Raw genomic sequence first — 16,649 nt, 5'->3', positions numbered from 1 at the left:
ACCATTATATTTGGGCAGTGGCTGAACCTGAGACAATATACATGTAGTGTTTCCCACCTGCTCTCCTCCTCTAATCAAAACAAATCTCTGGTGTGTTGATAAGGTAAGGTTTTCTATTTTCATCATGTAATTGGTAAAATCTTTTCTTTTTCATTTATCTAAGTTAAGCTTAAGAGTAAAAAATGGCAGGTGTTCTCACACCCCTGTTATGCTCCTCTTGCTCGTTGTGGGAGCTCAGGGTCACGGTTGATATCCCTGACTCCTTCGCGCACAGGAACTGTGACCAGCTATAGCTCTTGTTAGACTGCATGACTGCCCTGGAGCTACAGATGGACTCACTTTGGAGCATACACGATGCTGAGGAGTTCATGGTAGCATGTTAAGTGAACTGGTCACACCGCAGATTAGGATTGCTGAGGGAGAAAGCGAATGAGTGACCAAGCAGAGAAAAAGCAGGAAGGCAATGCAGATGTCCACTGTGGTCATCTCCCTCCAAAACAGGTATACCGTTTTGGATACTGTTGGGGGAGATGGCTCACCAGGGGAAGGCAGCAGTAGCCATGTTAATGGCACCGTGGCTGGCTCTGCTGTACAGAAGGGCGAGAAAGAGAGTGGAAGAGCTATCGTCATAGGGGATGCAATTGTAATGGGAGTAGATAGGCAGCTCTGTGGTCAAAAATGAGATTCCCAAATGGTATGTTGCCTCCCAGGTGCACTGGTCAGGGATGTCTCAGGTCAGTTGCAGAACATTCTGAAGAGGGAGGGTGAACAGCCAGTTGTTGTGGTGCATATAGGCACCAATGATATAAGTGGAAAAAAAAGGGATGAAGTCCTACAAGCAGAATTTAAGTAGTAATTGTTACCAGTGCTGCATGCTATGTGCTAGGCAGAATAGAAATGAAAGAAAAAGCAGGGTGAAAGTGTGGCTTGAGAGGTGGTGCAGAAGGGAGGGGTTCAGATTTTTGGGATATTGGGACCGGTTCTGGGGAAGATAGGACTATAACAAATTAGATGATCTACACCTGGGCCGGACTAGAACCAAATGGGAGTGCTTTTACTAACAATATTGGGGAGGGATTAAACTAAGGTGGCAGGAGGATGGGAACTAAATGAGGAGAGTAATGGACTAGTAATGAGGTAGTAATTAAATCCTGTAAGGAACTAGATAATGAAGTCAACGTGACTAAGGGCAGGAGTAGGCAGGAAGCAAAGGGACTGGTGGTCTGAGGTGCATTTGTTTTAATGCAAGAAGTGTAGTAGGTAAGGCAGATGAACTTAGGGCTTACATTAGTACCGGGGACTATGATGCTATTGCTATCACTGAGGCTTGGTTGAGGGATGGACATGATTGGTAACTAAATATCCCAGGATGCTTCAGACAGGATAGAGGGGGAGGTAAAAGGGATGGAGGAGTTGCATTACTGGTCAGGGAGGAGGGCACTATGGAGGACTCGAGCAGTGAGGCAACATGGGCAGAGCTCAGAAATAGGAAGGGTGCCACAGGCGGGTTGTACTACAGGCCTCTGAACAGGGAGTGCGAGATAGATGTACAAATATGTAAACAGATTATGGAAAGATCTAGGAGCAACAGGGTGGTGGTGATAGGAGATTTTAATTTTCCCAACATTGACCGGGATTCACTTACTTTAAGAGGTCTAGATAGAGCAGTATTTGTAAGAAGCATCCAGGATGGCTTTCGAGAGCAGTATGTAAATAGTCCAACTCGGGAAGGGGTGTTACCGAATCCGGTGTTGGGGAATGAGCCCGGCCAGGTGGTTGAAGTTTCAGGAGGAGATTAATTTGGGAATAGTGATCACAATTCCGTAAGTTTTAGAATACTCGTGGACAAAGACGAGAGTGGGCCTAAAGGAAGAGTGTTAAATTTGGGGAAGGCCAATTATACAAAAATTCGACAGGAGCTGAGGAATGTAGATTGGGAACAGCTGTTTGAAGGTAAATCCACATTTGATATGTGGGAGGCTTTTAAAGAAAGGTTGATTAGAGTGCAGAAGCGACATGTTCATGTGAAAATGAGGGATAGAAATTGCAAGATTAGGGAACCATGGATGACAGGTGAAATTGTGAGACTAGCTAAGAGGAAATGGAAACATATATAAGGTCTAGGCGAGTGAAGACAGACGAAGCTTTAAAAGAATATCAGGAATGTAGTACTAAGCTGAAACAAGGAACTAAGACGGTTAAAAGGTTTGCTAAAATATCTTTAGCAAACAGAATTAAGAAAAACCCCAAAGCCTTTTATTCATATATAAAGGAGCAATAGGGTAACTAGAGAAAAGGTTGGTCACTCAAGAAAAAAGAAGGAAAGTTCTGCCTACAGTCAGAAATTGGATGAGATTCTTAATGAGTACTTTGCATCTGTATTGACTGATGAGAGGGGCATGATTGACGTTGAGGTTAGGGATAGACGTTTTAGATTAGATTACATTACATTACAGTGTGGAAACAGGCCGTTCGGCCCAACAAGTCCACACCGACCCACCGAAGCGCAACCACCCATACCCCTACATTTACCCCTTACCTAACACTACGGGCAATTTAGCATGGCCAATTCACCTAACCTTCACATCTTTTTGGATTGTGGGAGGAAACCGGAGCACCCGGAGGAAACCCACGCAGACACGGGGAGAACGTGCAAACTCCACACAGTCAGTCGCCTGAGGCGGGAATTGAACCCGGGTCTCCGGCGCTGTGAGGCAGCAGTGCTAACCACTGTGCCACCGTGCCGCCCACGTTTGATTACTCTAGGTCAAATCTGCATAAGGAGGAAGTGTTGGGTATTCTAAAAGGCATTAAGGTGGACAAGTCCCCAGGTCCGGATGGGACCTATCCCACATTACTGAGGGAAGCGAGAGGGGAAATAGCTTGGGCCTTAACAGATATCTTTGCAGCATCCTTGAACACAGGTGAGGTCCTGGAGGACTGGAGAATTGCTGATGTTGTCCCCTTGTGTAAGGAGGGTAGCAGGGATAATCCAGGTAATTATAGACCAATGAGCTTGATGTCAGTGATAGGGAAGCTGCTGTAGAAGATACTGAGGGATAGAATCTATTCCCATTTGGAAGAAAGTGGGCTTATCAGTGATAGGCAACATGGGTTTTGTGCAGGAAAGGTCATATCTTACCAACTTAATAGAGTTCTTTGAGGAAGTGACCAAGTTGATTGATGAGGGAAGGGCTGTAGATGTCATACACATGGACATCAGTAATGCATTTGATAAGGTTCCCCATGGTAGGCTGATGGAGAAACTGAAGTTGCATGGGGTCGAGGGTGTACAAGCTAGATGGATAAAGAACTGACTGGGCAACAGGAGACAGAAAGTAGTAGTGGAAGGGAGTTTCTCAAAATGGAGAACTGTGACCAGTAATGTTCCACAGGGATCCGTGCTGGGACCATTGTGGTTTGTGATATACATAAATGATCTGGAGGAAGATATAGGTGGTCGGATTAGCAAGTTTGCAGATGACGCTAAGATTGGTGGAGTAGATGATGGTGAAGGGGACTTTCAGAGAATGCAGCAGAATATAGATGGATTGGAAATAGTAGGTGGAGTTCAATCCAAGCAAATGCAAGGTGATGCATTTTGGAAGATCCAGTTCAAGAGCAAACTATACGGTAAATGAAAAAATCCTGGGGAAAATTGATCTGAGTGTTCGAGTCCATTGTACCCCAAAGGTGGCAACGTAGGTCAATAGAGTGGTCAAGGCGGCATGTGGCATGTTTTCTTTCATTGGACGGAGTATTGAGTACAAGAGTTGGCAAGTGATGTTACAGTTGCATAAGACTGTGGTTGGGCCACATTTGGAATACTGCCTACAGTTCTGGTTGCCACATTACCAAAAGGATATGGATGCTTTGGAAAGAGTGCAGAAGAGGTTTACCACAATGTTGCCTGGTATGAAGGGAGCTAGCTATGAAGACAGGTTGAGTGGATTAGGATTATTTTCATTAAAAAGGCGGAGGTTGAGAGGGAACCCGAGTGAGGTCTACAAAATCATGACAGGTTTAGACAGGGTAGATAGCAAGAAGCTTTTTCCCCCCAAAGTGGGGGACTCAATTACTAGAGGTCACGAGTTCAAAGTGAGAGGGGAAATGTTTAAGGGAGATGTGTGCAAAGTTCATTATGTAGAGGGTGCTAGGTGTCTGGAACGGGTTGCCAGCGGAGGTGGTAGAGGCGGGCATGATAGCATCATTTAAGATGTATCTAGACAAATACAAGAATGGGCAGGGAGCAGAGGGATAGAGATCCTTAGAAAATAGGCGACAGGTTTGATAGGGGATCTGGATCAGCACAGGCTTGGAGGACAAAGAAAAACAAATTTTCTTTATCCTCCAAGCCTGTGCTGATCCAGATTTTCTTTGTTCTTGAAATCCCCCATTTGACGGAAAAGACACCTACCATTAATCCTATCTAGACTCTCATGACTTTATAAACCTCTATACAAGTCACCTTTCAACCTCTTACACTCCAATGATAAAGTCCAAGCTTTTCCAGCCTTTCTTAACTCAAATTTTCCATTCCCGGCAACATCCTGGTAAACCTCTTCTGAGCCCTCTCCTTCCTGAAACGAGATCACCAGAACTGGAAACTGTACTCCAGAAGAGGCCTCATTGTCCTGTACAACCTCAATATTTCAAAGACAGTGTGTAGCCTTGGTCTCTGTACTTAAATACATATGTTAATACATTGGCAATAGTTCAGAAGTGCACTAGATTGATAGCTGGAATGAGTGGGTTGTTTTATGAGGTGAGGTTAAATAGGCTGGGCATATTTCCACTGAAGTTTAGAAGAGGAAGGGAGAACTTGATTGAAATGCTTAAGATTCTGAATGGTCTTGACAAAGATGGACGTTTCAGAACCAGGAGACACCGCTTTAAAATTAGGAATCACACTTGTGACAAAGGAGGCACGAGTATCCACTTTTTTCTCTGGCCTCTCAGTGCCATTTTTAAACTACTCTGCAACTGACCCGTAGAAGATCAGGTAACCAACAGCAACCATTCGCAGATCAACCTAGGTAACTGCTCACAGGGTCAGTAAAAAGCATGACTGCAAATTGATAGTTTGGATAAACCAGATTACTTTGATAAGTAAATATACGAAAAATTATTTTCATTACCTGCCAAACGCATTCAAAAGAGCAACAACTTCCTGTCGGGTGAGCTGAAAACCTGATGAAGGACTCCGCTCAGGAAGGTTCTTGATTTCCCGTTCAGAAAATAAAATCTTTAGAGCTGCACCCAAACCCTGAATCTGAGGAGGAGACCAGTAAATAAAAGTATTACATCCTAGTACCCTGCTCTCTTTCCTAAGATGGTTGTGCATTGGAATATTTTCCACATTTTTAGTTTGATTCTGGATCTTTCACTACTTTTTCAAAGAAATTTAGCTTTGACATAATTTGATCCGAAATATAAACGCATTCATCCATCAAAAAGTTCATCTGGTTAGGCTGCATATTGGTTTTTGTTCTTATTCCATTTTGAAATACAAGTAGTTAAACATTTAAGCAGCGTTTTGTTATTGGTTCAATGAACATTCAATACTGCATTTAGGTTATATGTTCTATATTGAAGATAACACATTTCTAAATAGATATTTTTAAAGTTCTTTGAAAGGATGAGAGTTTAGCTGGCAAGGCCATCACTTGCTTGACCATTGAGCTGACAGTTAAAGAAGTCAACCACATTGCTGTGGATCTGCTGTCACACGTAGGCCAAACTAGGTAAGGAGAGTAGAAGTCCTTTGCAGAAGGATATTAGTGAATCAGATGGGCTTTTAATGTCATTTATTATCATGATCACAATTATGGAGACTAATCTTACATTCTAATTAGTAATCTAACCATCAGAGTATCAGCCTGGGTTCTCTGGATTACAATATCACATTACGATATCTCCCAAGTGAATAATTTAAAAACTTTCAGTTGTCTATTAGAATTCGGGATTATGCTTAATATCATTGGTATAATGCAGAATGATTATGATTAAAATGCTAGCAAAGAAATATTTTCACTATTTTTTAATAATTATACCCATTACCTTCAATAATTATAACATAAGATTTGACAGAATCTGTTATTTAGACAACACAATGTGAGGCAGATCGGAGATTCCACAGTTGATACACTAAGATGTTCTACTTTGTGTGTTAAACTAGCATGTAAATCTTTCATGCCCCCTGATGCTTTTATAATATTTTGGAAGGACTGAGAGCCATTAGGTTTTGAAACATGTTTAACTCTTTGCAGTCAGCTTCAATTTATGAGCTCCTCACTTCCAGGTGAGATTGCTAACACTGAGTCATGACTGACAGCATTGGACAAAGGTTGTCATTCCACAAATATTTAAGTAATTATAATCACACTGGTCAAGCGCAATTACAGAAGTTAAAAATTTGAGATTGAAAAATTCTACAATGCTAAATTAGACATTTAAACTACAGAGGTAATATTTACAAATTTGATATTTCCTTTTCTTGTAAAGAGAAGGCCGAGGGATAACCTTAAAGGAGGACTTTGAAATGTCTTATTAAATTAGGCATCGTTCCATAAAGTGTCAGACTCCATTAATATTGGGACAGCAAACGCAGAGGCTATGACCAGATTAAGACAGTCACCAAAGAAATCAAATAGGAAATTAAGATGACTTTTTCTAACCTAGAGATGAGAATGTAGAAATCACTAGCAATAGAATGCAGAACTCACTAGCATTATTCCCTTCAGAGTGCATGGTCTGACAACAAGTTAAAGCACATGCCATGGTCAAGCCAAACCAATTAAGATAATGAGCATGCTTGACTATGTAAAATAATGTTAAAGGTAACAAGCATTTAAATGAATGGACTGCACATTAAAAAAAAAGGCATTGCTTGCTGCTACAGGAAGTAGTTGAGATGAATAACATTGATGCAGTAAAGACAAGCAAGGAAACTGATGGAATGTCAATTAAAGCTGATAACATTAGTGAGGGAGGATGCCACATTTAATTGGAGTTTGGACACATTGGATCAAAAAAATCTATTTCCACACTGCATGTTTTATATAATTGCATGCAACAGACCAAGTAATTCTGATGGCAGCTCCATTTCAGTCTTTAACAAATGGAATAAAAAGTGCTGTTTATTCTCCATAGCCACATTTGAGAGTTACTTTAGGAGAAAGTCTTCCCACACATTCAAATGACTGAATTAAAATTTGAATGACTGAACAGTATAGTAGAGTGCTTCTCAGTAGTGTGTCAACTTCAAGTTGTTAATATTTTGCAAAAAGTAAACTACATGTTCACTAGGAGGCCCCTTTATCAGTCACATATGAAATTCTGACGTGGCATTAAAGGAACAAAAAAAATTCCACTATTGTTCAAATAACAGCATCTCAAAGTCTGCATTTTAGTTGTACTCTCAGGCATATTTATTTGAATAACTGGTGCAGAGGGTTTAGCTCTGCTCCGTTTCTCATCTGTGTCCCTCAGAAATCTCGGAGGAATATTGATTTGACATAATAATAAAAAAAAAAATCCACTTGCTCCTGCAGTTTTTTTTAAAAAAAAAACAGCACAGTTGCTCTCCAAATTGCTTGCATTACTTGGAAATATTATTTGAAACAAACCTGAAGTTTACCCCATAACCTGCACTTGTCACATCCAACACAGTCCATTATACGGGAGATATTTTTAAAATGGAGTCTGAACTCTTCCTAATAAAAAAGATTAAAAATCATAACTCATTACTTGAATTTAACCTCAAACAGTAAGGCATGATTGATTTAAGTTAGCACAAGTTAAGCAGGCATTATGAAAATGCACCATACAATATATATATGCCTTTGATCTCAGATGTCTTGCTAATTTTAAATAGGAATGCATCTATTCAGTAGAATCTTAAATCACAACTTGATTTCTGCTATACACCACTTCGGAGTCTAGTCTTTACTTTTCCGTTGTTTCAGTTAGACACACAAGAGCCTACCTATAACTGTATGCTGTCCCAGACTGCATGAACTGTTTAGAATGCTAAAATGTAATACATGGAGTAATTGGCAACAGTAACATTTATAGTACATAATTAACTGAGAAAAGAGTCCAAAGAAGCTTCACAGTGATTAATTGATTAAAAACTGACACCAAACCAAAGGAGCAGATATCAGAAGGTGTGAGCAAAGCATGGTCAAAGAGGTGGATCTTAAAGGAGTAAAGAAAAGTGGATAGGTGAAGACATTTAGAGATGGAAGTCGAAAGCTTATAGCTCAAACTGCTGAAGACAAAAGAAAAGAAGGGGATGAGGACTTTGTAGGGAAAAACCAACAGATATGAAATTAGAGAGAGGATCAAATGGTCAACGTTTGATGGTATAGTTGTGAGTGTGTTGTGGCACAGTAGGAGTAAAATTGATTTGGAAGATAGGAGAAACCAGGTGTTAAAAGATACAAGGAAAAGATAATGAGAGTAGGAACCCCAGGCAAAATGGCAGAGGGCCTGACCATAAATATGGTTAAAAAAGTTTACATAGACGGAAAGAGTTCAGATTGAGAGGGATTAAGTAAACAGAAATGGATAGAAAGCATATGAGGAATTCCTCAGCGCAGAGGCAGAGAGATATTATGTCAAAGAGAAACTCAACAATGAATCTTGGATGGTAATGTAGAGTTATTTTGTTTAAAAAAAAAAGGAAAGGTCATAGGGGGTCGAAAAAGATGAGGTATTCAAAAGAGTCAGAGTAATAGAGTTGCAAAGGGAAAGTCCAACCAGTGATAAAGTGACATGAACCACCATTGTGGTTTAGGTTGGTCAGGTGATGGAAACTAGTCAGGCAGGGAGAGAAGCATAGAAGGAAGCACTAGGCTATCCAAGAATTGAATCCAAACTTGAGATAGTGGTAGTAGAACAGGCAGAAGAATAGAAAAAAAGCATTAAGTCGGGAATCGAGAGGGAATTTTGGCAGAAGTTGAAAGAAAAACAACTCTGTGCAATCAGAAAAATTCAGCTAAATGATAACATTTGCTTGGAAACCAAAATGCAACAGTAATACATAAAGATGGAAAATCTAAGAAGAAAATTTTTCCTAGGTCAGTAATTGGAGCAGAGTAGACCAGTTGGCCCTTTTAGCAAGATCATGACTGATCTTCTACCTTAACTCCACCTTTCTGAACTCTTTCTCACTTTGTACCCAAAAGTCTATTGCCCTCCTTCTTGAAGATATCAGAAAACGTAGTAAACATTACACAAATTTTATAACTAACAAAACTTTTTGGAAAGAAACTTCAGAATTATTCATTATAACAGATACCCTAAATAGGCAAAACACTGTTAACATTTTACCTTCAATGTTTTAGCCTCTTTCTTGTCGCCTGCAAACATTGACTTCTCATCAAAATGCATAGGAAATGACCTATTGTAAAGGAAAATTATATGTATTCTGAATACTGTAAACAAAGTAATTTGAATTAAATTGTCCAAGTTTTGAACATGCAGGTCAATTAATGAGACGAATTAGAAAAACGACCAACTTCTCAAGATTGTAATTTAAAAAACACTTTTAGAAAGGTTTAAAAAAGGAATGTAGTAATATTGCTCTTTAAGCTCTGCATATTACAGATTTTTAAATGAAAAGCTTGTAAAGTCAAAATATAAATCACAATCCTGAAACAAATTCATAAAGCTCTGCATTAATGCATCACAAATATCAAAGACACAGTCCAAGGGATGCATGATTGTAATTTTCAATGTTTGAGAATCAGGAACTTGACAGAAAATCAAGGCGCCATTGTTAGTTTCCAAACAAATTGTATTTTCTAGAAAATAGGCAAAATAATGCACAAAATAAACTTTAATAATTTAAGGAAAACAGGAACAACAGCAATCTGAATTCAGATCCCTGGTGTCTTTCTCTGTGCCCCCCTACCACACTGGCCTATCCCAGAGGAATACAGAGCCCCACGTAGGGCTAATTGCTCTAAACCAAACATAATAGAAATTAGACATTCAAGCTTCTAATCTTGATGCTGTAATCATACCATTGATCAGTCTAGCTAGTGGACTGGAATACAAGAGAAAGGCACTACTACTTTAATTGTGGCAATGTCATTCTGACAAATTCAATAAAAGTGATTGCACTAGGAATGTACACACACTTCAAGTAAACACCAAAATTGCTGAGGTGAAAGAAATGAACCTAGTGAGACATAGATTATGAGGTTTATACTCAGTTTAGAATCAAGAGCAATTTAAGTTTATGAAGACGAAGGGGAACAATGAAGGCGCCAGTAATAATCAATTTAGTACTTGTCCATATAACTTTGTAGAACAGGAAGATAGTGGCTGTTCTAAATTTGGGAAATGCTGGTGGCCCACAATTAACAAAAGCTATACTTAATCAATGGCAGAGAATTCCTACAATGTCTTCTCTACCTTCTCTCATGTTAATCTTCTGATGTCCCAGGTTTCATCCTTTGCCTTCAAGTTTCTCATTTGTGGGGTATCCCTTGTGGGGTATCCCTGGCCTTCCTAAAAAAAAATGCCTCACTGCCTACCTGATATCTGGTACTGGATGAACAAAACTTTCATCCAATTGAATACTGGGAAGACCAAAACTATTGTCTTTGAATTCTGCAACAAACTAAAATTTTCTAAAGTGAGCAGACAGTTGCATATCAGTGTCATCACTAACAGGGCTCATTTCCACCTCTACATCATCACTTGATTCCAGCTATATTTCATTCATTTATTTTGTTAAAACATCCCTACATAACTATTCTAGTACACACCAGATTAACCTTCTACACTGCAACCTCCAAAAACAAGGTCATCCTAAATTCTGTTGCTTAAGTGGTACACCAAATTTAGCTCATTTATCATAGTAGCTGCTTGCTGATCTACACTGTCTCCTAATTAAGGACAGCCACTATTTTTTGTGGACTTTAGCAAGGCCTTCGACAAGGTTCTGCTTTGTAGGCTGGTTAGTAAGGTTAGATCACATAGGATCCAAGGACAGCTAGCCAACTGGAGGCAAAGTTGGCTTGAAGGTAGGAGATAGAGGGTGGTGGTGGAGGGTTCTTTTTTGGACTAGTGGTGTATCACAAGGATCAGTGTTGTTCATTATTTATATAAACAAATTGAATGAGAATATAAGAGACTTGGTTAGTAGGTTTGCGGATGACACCAGAAGTGGTGGTATAATGGAGAGTGAGGAAGGTTATCGAAAGAGTACAACTTGATCAACTGGGCCAGTGGGCTGAGAAATAGCAGATGGATTTTAATTGAGATAAATGTGAGATGTTGCACTCTCAAGACAAATGGTCAGACTTTAGGGAGTGTTGTTGAACAGAGGGACCTAAGGGTGCAGGTACATAGCTCCTTGAAAGTGGTACCACAGATACACAGCATGGTGAAGAAAGCGTTTGGTACACTTACCTTCACTGTTTAGAACATTAAGTACAGCAATTGGGACATCATGTTACAGCTGTACAAGACATTAAAAAGTCCACATTTGGAGTACCGCGTACAATTCTGGTCACCCTGCTGTAGGAAGGATGTTACTAAACTTGAAAACGTGTAAAAAAGATTTACAAGAGTATGACCAAGACAGGAAGGTTTGAATTATAAGAAGAGGCTGGATAAGTTTGGACGCTTTTTCTACTGGAGCACAGGAGCTTAACAGGTGACATTATAAAAGTGTACAAAATTTTGAAGGATAGAGATAATGTAAATACAGTCACAGATGTACAGCACTGAAACAGACCCTTCGGTCCAACTTGTCCATTCTAACCACATATCCCAATCTAATCTAGTCCTAAGTAGTCAAAGTCTTTTCTCCAGGGTAGGTGAGTCTAAAATTGGAGTGCATTGGTTTAAGTTGAGAGGAGAAAGATTTAAAAAGGGACCTGAGGGGCAACGTTTTTTTTTTTTACACTATGCATATATGAAATGAGCTGCTAGAAGAAGTGGTAAAGGAGTGTACAATTATGACATTTTTAAAAATTTGGACAGGTACACAGAATGGAAATTTTTAGTATACAATGGGCCAAACTCAGGCAAACGTGACTATTTCAGTTTAGGAAACCTGGTCAGCATGGACAAATTGGGCTGAAGGGTCTGTTTCCATGCTGTATGATGCCTTGACATTCAATTCCATCACTGAATTCACCACTAACAACATCTTTGGAGTCACCATTGGCCAGAAAATCAAAAGGACTTGTCACATCAACTGTGGTTACAACAGCAGCTCAGAGGTTAAGAGTACTCTAGCAAGTAACTCACCTCCTGTCCATCATCTATAAGACATGAGTCAGGAGTGTGGTGGAATACCCCCTACTTGCCTGGATGGGTATAGCTCCAATGACACTTAAAAAGCTTGATGCCATTCAGAATAAAGCAGTAGGTTTTAGTGGCACCACAGCCACAAGCATTTACTCCCTCCACCACTGACTGTCAGTAGCAGCAGTGTGTACTATCCACACGATGCACTGCAGAAATTCAAAGATCCTTACAGTACTTTCCAAACCCACTACTACATCCATCTACAAAGATATATGCAGATACATGGGATCACCATCACTTGCTTGTCCCCCTCGAAGCCACTCATCAACCTGACTTGGAAATATATCGCCATTCCTTCACTGTCGCTGGGCCAAAATCGTAGAATTCCCTCCCTGATGGCATTGTGGGTCAACCCACAGCACATGGACTGGCATTGTTCAAGAGGGCAGCTCATCAACACCTTAAGAGCAACTAGGAATGAGCAACGAAACCAGCCAGTGATGACCACATGCCATGAATGGGTAAAAAACCCTTCACTGATCGTATCTTTGTACACTCACTTAAACTCAGTAACATCTTTTGTAACCTCCATGTGTTCTTTAGCCCTATATTTCGTAAGGCTTAGGGATCAAAAGGTATGGGGAACAGGTGGGAATATGGTACTGAGTTAGATGATCAACCATACTCACGTCCCATGAATGAATTTAGAGAAAAACTCTCTGGTGTGACACCTCATCAAACGTCTTCTGGAAATCTATGTTCAGTATACCGAACAGCTTCCCTATTCACCGCTCATGTTACTTACTCAAAATACTCCAATAAATTTGTCAAAGATCATTTCCTTTTCACAAAACCAATTCTGCAAGATTACCTTGAACTTATCCAAGCGCCTGTTATGATGTCTTTAATAGTTTTCTGCATCTTCTAGGTGATAAACATTAACCTGTAGTTTCCAAGTTTACCAGCTTTCTGTCTCCTTCTCCATTTGTATAAAGACATTATATTTGCTATCATCCAATCTAGTAGGCCTGTTCCTGATTCAAGAACAGTTTAGAAAATCAAAATCAATGCATCAAATATCTCACTAGATCCTACGGTGAAGTCCATCAACACCCAAGATGCTAGTCAGTCCACAGCTCCAACAATTTACACATACTATCTCTGATGATTGTAATTTTCCTGAGCTTTGGCCTTCTTTCATTTCCTGATTTATAGCTTCCCCGGAATTCTCCTAGTATCCTCTAGGGTGAAGACAAATGCAATATATTTGTTCAATTAATTTGTCATTTCCTTGTTTTCCATTAAGCGTCCAGTTTGACTTTCTACAGAATCAACACTAACTTTTAAAAAAATTATGTAAAGTTTGTTTTTAGATTTCTGGCTAGCCTTCTCTCGCACTCCAATTTTTCCTTATTAATATTTTGGTTATTCTACGTTGTTTTCTTATATTCTGCCCAACTTCCTGGCCTACCAACTGTCTATGTAGAATTATATGCTTTTTTTTGATATGGAGGTACTAGTGTTGAATTGGGGTGGAGAAAGTTAAACATCACACAACACTAGGTTATAGTCCAACAAGTTTATTTGGAAGAACAAGCTTTCGGAGTGCCACTACTTCATCCAAAAGCTTGCACTTCCAAATAAACCTGTTGGACTATAACTTGATGTTGTGTGATGTTTAACTATGCTTTTTTAAAAAAAAGTCTTAGATTATCTTTAATATTTGTAGTTAACCATGGACGGTGTCTCCCTTGAAAATTTTCTTACTCTTTAGAATGTATCTATTCTGCAAATTCAAAAATATCCCCTAAATGACTGCCATTACACCTCTACTGACCTATCCTTTAGACCAATTTGCCCACTCACTTTACCTAGCTCTGCTTTCATACCATGAGAATTGCCACCATCTAAATTTAAAGTGAGTTTTGCATTCATTTTTTTCTCTCCCTCAAACTGAATGCACGAGGGCTGTTGTGGTGCAGCAATAGTATCCCTACCTCTGAGCTAGGAGGCTTAGGTCCAAATCCCACCTGCTTCAGAAGTACGTTCTAACATCCCTAGACAGATTGATTAAAAAAATACATCAGACTAAATGTAAAGTTTCAATTCTATTATGGTCACTGCTACTTAGGGGTGACTACACTAGAAAATTATCAGGATGGCACAGTGGCTAGCACCGCTGCCTCACAGAGCCAGGGAACTGGGTTCAATTTCAGTCTCGGGGGACTGTCTTTGTGGAGTTTGCACATTCTCACCATGACTGTGTGGGTTTTGCCAGGTGCTCCAATTCCCTACCACAGTCAAAAGATGTGCAGATTAGGTGGATTGGTCATATTAATTTACCTGTAGTGTTCAGGGATGTGCAGGCTAGGTGTGCTGGCCATGGGAAATGCAGGGTTACAGTGACAGGGTAGGAGATAGGATCTGGGTGGGATGCTCTTCAGAGGGTTGGTGTGGACTTGTTGGGTCGAATGGCCTGCTTTCACATTGTGGGGATTAAATTAAAAAAGACATTAGTTAATTCTGTCTCATTGCACAATACCATGTTTAGTATAGCCTGCTCTCTGGTTGCCTCCAGTACATACTGCTACGAGATACTAACAAACATTGTGAAATCAAAGCTATATTTGTCCACTTGCCTTTTCTTGTCAATGTATAGATTAACATATCCCAGATTATAGCTGCGTCTTTCTGATTATCCCATTATCTCTTCCTTTATATCCTACACCACTGTGTGGCTACTGTTAAGGGCCTAGTATATCACTCCTACAAATGACTCAGTTTCATTATCATTTCTCCTGAAACTGTTTCTAGATATTGTTTCCTGTGCTAAAACCGTCATTTTTGCAACATAGCTACTCCTCCACTTTTTCATACTTGCCTATCCCTCAAGATTTGGTCCACATCATTCTGCAGCCATGTCTCTGTAATGACTAACAGATCTTACTTATTAATTTTTGTTTGAACACACGGTTCAGACATTGCGTTCTAAGGGTTATTTCCATTTGGATACATAGCTATTAGTTTTATCCTTTTTTTTCCTGCAAATTCTGGTCTTACTGACTCCAAGATTAACTCTTGGATTTGTGCACTCTACTCTTCCCAAACACAGTCTGTTTAACATTTTCTGCTAATATCTTTTTCACAATCCTTGTCTCTACTCCTTGATTCCAAAACTTGATCCCTTGCCCCCATTATTCAGTTTTAAATCTTACCTCCCCCCTAGTTATGTGGTTGGCAAGAACACTGGCTCCAGCACAGTGGAGACTTTCCCATCAGGACAGATCCCACTTTCTCAGTACTGGTGCCAGTGCCCACAAACCAGAACCACTCAGAGTCATGCATTCACCCCTCTAATCGGATTTGTCCTGTGTCACCTTTCACATGGTTCAAATAATAACTGACAGATTAAACTGGAGGTTTTTGCCTAACTCTTCACAAAGGCTATGCAAAACCTCCACCTTTGTCCTGCTTGTGTTGTTACCTACATGAACCGTGACAACTGGATCATCCTCCTCCTGCTCCAAATTCCTCTTAAGCCCGGAGCAGATGTCCCAAACCCTGGCATTGGACAGGCCTCATATTTGCCTGGATTCAAGATCTTTGCTGCTGAGAACAGTGTTAATTCTTCTCACTATACTGCCCTCTACTACTGCTACAGTCCTTTTTAATTTCCTCGATTTTGTTTACTATAGTGCTGTGATCAGTTAGGTCATGCCCTGTAGCCCTCACTCCCAACTAAACAAGGTGAAAGAACCTCAAAAGTGTCAGCAATTGCAAAGGTGGAGTCAGGAAAAGATGATAAGCACAGAATTTTTTTAAGCAGGTAGCACACAAATGTGAAGTAAAAAAGAACTGATCAGAAACAAGTTTCTGAAGAATACAGATCTGAGGTATCAAGACTGCTTGGAGTAAGCAGCATGTGATTAAGAAGGTTTATGATAAGTTCAAAGTTCACTTAGGACAAGAAGTGAAATGTAAAATGCACATAGATGAGATAGTGCAGCAACTGAGAAAGGACAGGATTTAAGAGATTACAATTTGGAAGTTTAGTGAAGTGGGACATGGGGTGCTAATGTAATCCCAATATTTAAAAAAAGGGGGATAGAGAGAATAATAGACCAGTGAGTCTGACGTCATCTGTGGGGAAGATGCTAGAGTCCATTACCACGGATTTTATAACCGAGCACTTTGAAAACAGTGGTAAAAATCAGACACAGTCAGCATGAATTTACAAAAGGGAATCATGTTTGACAAATCTACTGGAAGCATTCGAAGATTATTAGAGTTGATTGGGGCATCCACTGGATGTGGTTGATTTGGACTTTCAAAACTCTTGACAAAATCTCACAAAGAGATTGATAATATGTAAAGTT

At 39.8% G+C, this 16,649-nt stretch overlaps 1 protein-coding gene across 3 annotated transcripts in view; it reads right to left on the bottom strand.

The window, feature by feature from the left end:
* Positions 1-16,649, bottom strand: part of ero1b (endoplasmic reticulum oxidoreductase 1 beta) — an 85,669-nt gene that overhangs the window by 8,223 nt on the left and 60,797 nt on the right. For 2 of the 3 annotated variants that reach the window (XM_043680077.2, XM_043680085.2), the window contains exons 13-15: positions 9,337-9,406; positions 7,629-7,715; positions 5,139-5,272 (exon numbers count right to left, since the gene is read on the bottom strand). In XM_043680077.2, coding sequence (XP_043536012.1) covers positions 5,139-5,272; positions 7,629-7,715; positions 9,337-9,406 — 291 coding nt within the window. The remainder of the gene's footprint in view (positions 1-5,138; positions 5,273-7,628; positions 7,716-9,336; positions 9,407-16,649) is intronic. The other variant, XM_087978606.1, reaches the window with a different exon arrangement.

This window comes from Chiloscyllium plagiosum, unplaced genomic scaffold (genome assembly GCF_037043375.1).
Source record: "Chiloscyllium plagiosum isolate Xiang-an unplaced genomic scaffold, Cpla_swu_hap1 HiC_scaffold_3, whole genome shotgun sequence".
Taxonomy (NCBI): domain Eukaryota; kingdom Metazoa; phylum Chordata; class Chondrichthyes; order Orectolobiformes; family Hemiscylliidae; genus Chiloscyllium; species Chiloscyllium plagiosum.
Note: the sequence above shows the minus strand (reverse complement) of the source record. Positions and strands in the feature narration are given on the sequence as shown.